The 9,185-nt window shown below is 31.2% G+C and overlaps 1 protein-coding gene across 1 annotated transcript in view; it reads right to left on the bottom strand.

Moving 5' to 3' along the window:
- LOC110018507 (xanthine dehydrogenase-like) overlaps positions 1–8,955 on the bottom strand; it is a 56,336-nt gene extending 47,381 nt beyond the window's left edge. Inside the window, exons 1-3 of the mRNA XM_020715843.1 lie at positions 8,652–8,955; positions 7,773–7,872; positions 7,213–7,321 (exon numbers count right to left, since the gene is read on the bottom strand). Coding sequence (XP_020571502.1) covers positions 7,213–7,321; positions 7,773–7,872; positions 8,652–8,799 — 357 coding nt within the window. The 5' untranslated portion in view covers positions 8,800–8,955. The remainder of the gene's footprint in view (positions 1–7,212; positions 7,322–7,772; positions 7,873–8,651) is intronic.
- Between the last annotated feature and the right edge of the window lie 230 nt (positions 8,956–9,185).

Genomic DNA, 9,185 nt, shown 5'->3' on the forward strand with positions numbered 1-9,185 from the left:
GTGAAACTTGTCAATTTGTTAAACATGCTCAAAAAATGTATTTAAACCTGAAATACAAACTAACACATCCCTTCTTCATGGTTTATAGTGATATTTGGGGGCCCTCAAAAATAAAAAATGCAAATAGGGAGATGTGGTTTGTCACTTTTATTGATGATTACACCAGAACCACTAGGATCTTCTTATGAAGGAAAAATCTTAAATTACCATCATATTTGAAACATTCCACAACATGATCCTCACCTAATACAACAACAATTCTTTATCCCACTAAGTGGGGATGATCCTCACCTAATCTCAGAACAAAATCTAATCCTCAAAAATTGATAATATAAAAGAAAATTATAATAACTCTACTCGCGGCCCTTATCTATTCAAAAATGACATCAATCATGTAAACTAGTGAATTCAAACGCTCCAACAAAATAGTGTGACTGAGAGAAAGAACAGATAACTCCTTGAAGTGACTTGTTCAATTCTATTCACTAACAATGTGTCAAACACATCTGGGGGATGCAATTCTCACATTCAATCATCTCATAAACAGGGCATCCAGCAAAGTATTAGACTTCAACAAACCTCTCAACACCCTAATAAATTCTACACCCACAACACTGTCATTGCTAGGTCACAACTCCCATGTGTGAAAAGTAGAGGGTTGCGCTAAGTAGTCGACAGCCAACATAAAATTTGCGAAAAATCATGACATGAATCCTTTTGATCATTGTGTAAATACGTGTAAATACTAGGGTGTCCCCTGGAAACAACACGTTGTATGGCCTAGATATAGTAAAAAGTGTGCAAGTGCCGCTACATTGGCGTCAAATAAGCAAGGGTTCTCAGATTACAGACGGATGTGAATAAATAAGTCAGTCCATGAAACTAATATTAGGATAGGAACTTGGACTATAAATACTTTCACAGGTAAATTAATGAAATTAGTTGATATTATGATTCATAGAAAAATAAATATCAAATGTATTCAAGAAACTAAATGGGTTGGAGAAAAGCCTAAGGAGATTGATAAGGAGATTGATAACTTAGTGATAACTTAGATTTTAAACTTTAATATTCAAGTAAAAGTCGCGCTAGAAATAGTGTGTGTGCAATTATAGATAAGAGTTTGAAAGATAATGTTGTAAAAATTAATAGAATTTGAGATAGAATTATAGACCATATAAGATGATTATTGATACTAAGATTTTTAATATTATAAATGATTTTACTCCTCAAGTAGGTTTAGATATAAGTTCTAAGGAAAAATTTTAGAATGACCTAGAAGACTTAATACAAATTATACATTTTGAAGAAAGAATTTTTATTATAGGAGATTTAAATGGACATGCCGGTAGAGTGGTAGAAGATTTTAGAAATATTCATGGTGACTACGGTTTTAGAGTGATTAATAAAGAGGGTGAGTCATATTAGATTTTATTTTAGCGTATGATTTTATTATGGTTAATATTTTATTCAAGAAAAGAGATGAACACATTATTATTTATAAGAATAGATCTAATAAAACACAAATTGATTGTTTTCTTATGCGAAGAGATCGTCGAGAATGTAAAGATTGTAAGGTCATTCCAAGTGAGGATTTAAGTGATCAACATCAATTATTAGATTTATATTTTAAGATGAAGGGTTGTAAAATAAATAATAATAAGAATCATTATCGTAGAATTAGATGGGGGCTCCTAAAAGAAACAAAACAAAATTATTTTATCATTATCGTAGAATTAGATGGGGGCTCCTAAAAGAAACAAAACAAAATTATTTTTATGAGTAAACTTAAAGATTTCAAGATTTGAGATGTTCATGAAAACAAATTTTATGTGGAATAGAGTAACAAAGACTATTAAACAAGTGACAAAAGATGTACTTGAAGAATCAACAGAAAAAATTTCTATAAATAAAAATAGTTAATGGTGGAATAATAATATGCAAGAAAAGATAAAATATAAAAAATTATGTTATAAAATTGGTTTAAATGTAAAATCTTAGAGACTATGAAAAATATAAAATGGAACGTAGGAAGTCAAAGAAGAACAATCTGTGACACTAAAAATTATGTTTTTAGTGATATTTATAATAGATGCAATACTAAAGAGGGTGAAAAATATATGTATAAATGAGTCGAACAAAGAGAAAAGAAAAGTAAAAATTTAATTCAAGTAAAGTGTATTAAAGATGAAAATCAAAATGTGGTTTTCTTAGAAAACGATATTCAACATTGGTAGGTGAGTTATTTTGATAAACTTTTTAATGATGTTTCTGAAAATACAATCGACCTTAGTGAATCGACCTTAGTGATTCTGAAAATACAATCGACCTTAGTGATTTTAATATCGCTAATAATAATAAAATATTTCATTTTTACCATTGCATTAGTAAAAAAGAAAATGAGGCCTTAAAAAAAACTAAGGGTGGAAAGTCTATAGGACTTAATGATATCCCAATTAAAGTATGGAAATATATAAGAAATTTGGGAGTTTATTGGCTTACTAAACTCTTTAATATTATATTACATACTAAAAAGATGTCTGAGTAGTGGAGAAAGAATATGTTGTTCCTCATTTTTAATAATAACGGGGATGCACAAGAGTGTTCAAATAATAGAGGAATTAAGTTGATGTGTTATACTTTAAAATTATGGGAGAGGGTAATTGAACATAGGTTAAGACGAATTACAAAGATTTCTCATAATCAAATTGAATTTATGTCGGATCAGGTGTACTATGGAAGTTATACATTTATTGGGAAATCTAATGGAGAAGTTCAGATAGAATAAGGAGGATCTATATATAATTTTTATTGATTTAGAAAAAACTCATGATAAGGTTTCAAGAGATATCATTTAGAGAATTCTAGAGAAGAAAGGTGTTGATATGACTTATATTCAAGTCATTAAAGATATACATACTAGAGTTATTACTTATGTTCGAACAGAATAAGGATTGACCAAATATTTTCCTATTTCAGTTGAATTACATCAGGAATCGGCTTTAAGCCCATATCTTTTTGTTTTAGTTAAGGATCCTCTTACTGAACATTTATAGGAAGACGTAACTTGGTGTATGTTTTTCGTTGACGATAACTTTCTCGTGGATAAGACTAGAAAAAAGCTCAGAAAAAACTTGAATTATGGAGGTCTACATTGGAGTCTAAAGACTCTCGTTTGACTAGAACTAAAACTGAATACATGGAATATAATTTTAGTAGTAATAGCTCTAGCGATAGACTTGCAACTATGGGTGATCGAATTATTAAAAGATGTAAACGCCTCAGATATATCGGGTCTATTATTCAAAGTGATTGTGATATAGATGGTGTTATAGATTAGTAGAATTCAAGTTGGTTGGTTGAAGTGAAGAAATGCTTCGAGCCAATTGTGTGATAGAAAAGTTCCGCTTAAACCGAAAGAAAAATATTATAAGATGGTGGTGAGTACCTGTAATGCTCTATGGCTCTGAATGTTGGCGTTTAAAAGTGATGCATAAAATTAAGTTAAGCCTTGTCAAGACTTCGGCACTCACGGCTTCGGCACTCACGAATTCGGTATCTTCGGTTTCGGCACTCACGAATTCGGTATCTCGGCTTCAGCATTTTTGGCGTGAAAATCAGGGAACAAATCGTCCTCATCGTTGCAGGAAGAATCACAGCACTTGAATTATGTAACAAGACGCGAATCCTATTTGTAGGCTATGATCGGTAGTATTTGGATCGTATAACAAGATGTGGATCCTACTTGTAGGCTGTGATCGGTAGCATCTGGATCGTGTAATTGGACGTGAATCCTTATCGTAGCTATGATTCGAATTTCTGGAAGACAACCATAAATGATTACTTGTTTTTCTTTGCTCAAATCAAGTTATGATTCAGGAGTTGTCTTTGAGGCTTCGACATTCTCGGCTCGTCACTCACGGCTTGAGAATTTTTTGTCCCAGCAGTGTTATCAATTTTTTGTTGACAAATTGATGCTTCCTAATTAATTAAAATCAATTTGAGGGGATGTCAATCAGGAAGGACAGAAATCATGCAGCTAAATTAGGAGTTTTCTATAATTAGGAGCTTTCTTATTTAAATTATTTCTAATTTCTTTACTCTGATTTATTTCTCTGTTAGCTGAATATTTAGATTAGGAATTTGCATTATTAAGTTACATAAAATAGATTATACAGAATATTCTGTACCTAAAATATATTGTAAGATTATTATTTAATGGAATGAAAGCAAAAGGAAAAGGCATCGAGTCTATTCATAATTCAGTATATTCACAAAAACTTTGACAAAAGTGACAAAAAAAGATATGTTAGGAAGCAATCTATGATGAGGACTTCCTCAAAAATATTTCAAATAGGAAAGAACATATTAGCAAATTTTCAACAGATTTATTAATGATTTGTCGACTAAGAACAAAGTAATCACAAATTATACCATCATTGAGTTCTGACAATATTTCCATTGAATAATTATTTTAATTTTTAAGAACTTTCAACAATTTTTTGCTTCAAAATTTTATTTTCAAAACTAAATGAAAAAATCAACAAATAATAACCCAATCAAATAAACATGCCTATGGCAGGGTAAGAAAAAGAAAGAAAACAATGATACAGTTGAAGAGACAACATTGTGTGGATGAAATGAAGAAGAGTAGTGGAGGATGATAAGAAGCAAAGACGGATGCAAAAAGATGATGGGGTCAACAATAGTGTCATAGCAGGCGATGAAATCTTAGTTGATAACGACAATATAGTCATTGATAATGGCAAAGTTACAGAAAGCGATGCACATTAGTGGGAATGGTAGATGAAAAAAAAACACTGATGGGCGAGAAATTAACCAAGGCAGAGATAGTGGAGAAGACAAGAATGGTGGATATGATAAATTTAATGATGTCAAGGGTGGTGGTGAATTAATTGAAAACAATAACAAATCCAAAGCTGTGAATATCTAGAGCTAAGTGAAGAAGTTACAAATGAAGAGAAGGGGATGGAAGGGTTTTATAGAGCTAAATTGAGTTTTTCAAAGGATGCTCACCTAAAATGCATTTCAATTACTGTATGCAAAAATGAAATTCAAAGACATTTATAAATATTCTTCAAATTACATAACTTTCATAGAAAATCATAACACAAAGGAAAAACAATTTTCCATCAAAAAATAAAAAAATAAGTATATTTGATGGAATAACAATCAACTTCGATATGCTTAGTTCTTTTATAAAAAACAATAGTGCAAGCAATATTGACTTTTACCCAGCTGTTAAATTTAAAGATCTTGGGTTGTTTTTTATAAGAGTTTCGAATCCACATTATCTCACAAGCAGAGGTCATAGCCCCACATGAAGCTTTAGCATTGAAGTTAGTGACAAAACAGCTCGCATCATCTCTATGAGACAAAATTTTCTCATAGAAAAACAAGTATCTTAAAGTAGACTTTTGATCGTCGATGGATACAATATAGTTGCGTCAAGAGGAGCTTTAATCATTAAATGATTATGCTCCTAATGGACAAGACCCTTTTTTGGATATTTCTTTATATATCTTCAAATTTTTAAAATAACATCCTAATACTTCTTCTTTGGATTTTGCATATGCTAATTAATTATACCATCAACAAAGAATACATCATGTTGGGTAATAGACGAATGCATACCAACTAGGCGTTCATAGCTAGAAGTATCTTCGAAGCTTTCATCATCATTATATGTCAAATAAAGTATCCATGAGAGGGTCGATAGGGTTGTATCCAAGAAGCCCAATTTTCTCAATCAACTCTGTAGCATTTTTTTTTTTTTTGTTTAGAAAAAGAGTGAAACGCGTTTTTTTATGAGCAAACTCAATGCCAAAAAAAAATTTTGAATGTCCCAAATTTTCAATAACAAATGTCATTTGAAAATACTGATTTATTTAATCAATCTCAAAAACAACATTCCTTTGAGAAAAATGCTATCAGCATACAGAATGAAGTTTATTGTGCCACATTGAGAATGAAAAAAAATATATATAGTGATCAACTCAGTTACTTTAAAAATCAGTATTGTAAAAGGACCCCACATAGTTTATTTTTGTGTACTTTAAAACTGATTGATCTTTTAACCTTGGATATAATTGTTGATATATAATTAAAAATAAGGAATAAATTTGGAATAACTTAATGAAATAAATACCCTCAATTATGATCATATATTACAATAATAAAATCAGATATTGAAATATGATATCCACTCTAGTAAATATCATATGATAGTTTGGAATGGTAAACAATTAAAACACAAAAAGAATGTTTAAATATGCTCCACTAGAATTTGATGTATGAGATGTTGATTGAATTAAAATGATGAAATGATTTTTTATCAATATGTTGAGTTAAGTAAATTAGATCATAGCTATTGGCATTAATTATTAAATGAAAGAGCATATGGAAGTCATATATATCATACATCAAATAATATAAAAATGTCAATTATCATAAAAATCTTCTAAGTTATATCCACGTGCAGATTTGAAATAAACAAGTCAAATAATTTCTCAACACGTTCCATTTATCTTCTCCCCCTGACCAACTTTATAAGCTTTTACTTTCTTATTTTTTGTCAATGCACTCATTTTTATTAAATCAGCTCATTTCAAGTCACAATCATGGGTTGTTAAGAGAAAGCTCTTAAAGAGGTTTATTTGCACACATTAGACAGTAATGAGCACAATATCAAGTCTCTATATCAAAAACAAGTTGCAAAGAATGTTCCGAATGAATCAAAAGCTGCAAACTAATGTTTTAGTCCATTCTAATTCTTGACCCTTAAGTAAGAGTACTCAATACAGCATTAAAAAAGCAAAAAATGAATAGAAAAAGAAAAAGCAATTTGCTTCTTAATTTATTCATCTTTAAACTGCCAATTGAAGACTTTATTCAAATCCACACAAGCGGCAGTGTGAACCTTCACATTATAGGGAAAAAAAATAAAGATGGAAGCTTATCACCAATATTTAATTGATAAGCAGTACGGCCCTAATTTACCTTAAATCTTCCCATACATCCACATGATTTCCTATCATAAAAGTACGCTCATCTCTTGTGCACTTTTGTTAGTTTACGAAATTAAATAATTGATGAAGCAAAATGAGCACAAAAAAATATTTCTTTAACGCCTAATAATTTAAATTTTTCATTAAAAAATAAGGGAACGTATCCAAGAACCAAGCATGGTACCTGGACAGGGTGCAACCCACTCTGACAAGATCCAAGGCCCTCTACAGTTATCACGTGCATTCCTTCAACGGAATATAATGGAGCCAGGCATGCATTAACTGCATAATGCCTGCATATTTTACATGGTTTGAAAGATATTACAACCACTATATTATCACTACCATCCAATTTATCTAGATAAAAGTTAGGGTATAACTTTTCCATGGAAATATCAATTCTTCACAAAGTAAACTAAAAGCATGAGGAAACTAAAATGCAGGCATGCAAAGCATTGCCTACTGTGGTTTATGTTAAGAACTTCATAACTATATTACTTGTGATATAGCATCGAAATGTTCTTCAAACTAAGGCAAATTACAATTTTTAGTTTCTACTACTCCTGATCAATGTAAGTAAACAAGGTTGCATTAGCAAAATTCAGCCAAACAACATACAAGGGACATTTCATAATTGAAAGAACTAAAATCACCATCTATGACTTCTTTAGACGGAGATTATTACAGCATTTCTTCCTTAGACTAGAGTTCCCACTCATTCTTTTCAAATAATTAGAAACTCACACTGATTTCTTTGCAGACCGATCATAATCAGAAACCATTACTGTACAGGCTCCACAACCACCTTCTCCACACCCAAGCTTTGTCCCAGTCAGATTTATTTCTGCATAGCATGCCAAAAAGTTGAGAAAAATCAGATTAATGATTCAAGATAAACATTAAATCCACCTCTAACATATATTAGGGGACGATGAGAGAATTGGTTTAAACAACAGCAAATACAGTGAAAGAAAATCAACAAAGTCATAATTCTCAAGCAAGTCCCGTGACTATTTTATTTACCAAAACAAAAATGTCAATATAGTTGCAAAATGTAACTAATGGAATTAATTAGCAGCTTCATTCAGAAATTATACAGTTTAAATCATTATTACGGATTTCTACACTCTTATACCTCACAGTGATGAGTATTCCTCCGGACATTTTGTAGTTCTTTGGGAGTTATGCAAAGAATGGATAAGTTAAGTACATCTCAAAGTCATTATCACTACTGTTTAGCTTAGCAAATGTAATTGGATTAAGACTTATTTGTCCATATTGTAATCTGGTAAATTGTATCTTCTGAAGCAGATTTTTATATAATTGGATTGTTTAACATTGTTCTCTCAGGATTTCCTCCTCCAAACATTTTTTTTTTGAGTTTAGGGATCTAATTTACTTCAAATGAATACAAATTCTTATATAATGTGACATAAACTGCACATGATAACTTCACAAACAAAAATCGTCTCTGTCACGCAAATGAAAGCCGAAATTCCTTAATAACTTAACAAAAACAAATAAAATCAAAGCTTTACGATAAACTAACAGACAAGAACCTAACAGGAACCCATTCAAAGAAACGGGTAATGAAGCTTGATTTGAATGCTTCGCGTCGCCTACCTCTGAGATATTGGAGTAGAGTGAGGTGAGCCAGACCATCCGGAAGAACACGGCGGATGCCGTTGATGTAGATGATCGCCTCCGACGAACACCCCTCGTCGGCCGCCGTCGAGATCTCTAGCTCCTCCCTCTGTGTGAGCGAGCCCATCGAACGATACAAAATTGGAAGATCAGCTCCACTGATTTCTTCCTCTCGGCTCCTCACCTTCTCCCGCAGTTTTTTCAAAGCTGTGCCGTATACGATCCACTTCTTCTCACTTCTACTAGCTCTTTTATGCCCGGCTCGCCTAAACTTTTCGCCGTTTTTACGTAACCACCACCCAAACCCAAAATGATTAGTATAATTTATACTAATGTATATCAAAAATATTAGATAATAGTAGTATTTTAAGTGTTATGTATGTAGTTATCTCGTAAATAAATATTTTTGTCATAAAAAAAAATTTAATATTATGATTATTATAAAGATAGTAGTTAAAATATTATATCTATATTTTAGATAATTAAAATATTATTTTTATTTATTTGGTTGAT

This window comes from Phalaenopsis equestris, unplaced genomic scaffold, assembly GCF_001263595.1.
Source record: "Phalaenopsis equestris unplaced genomic scaffold, ASM126359v1 Scaffold000024, whole genome shotgun sequence".
NCBI lineage: Eukaryota > Viridiplantae > Streptophyta > Magnoliopsida > Asparagales > Orchidaceae > Phalaenopsis > Phalaenopsis equestris.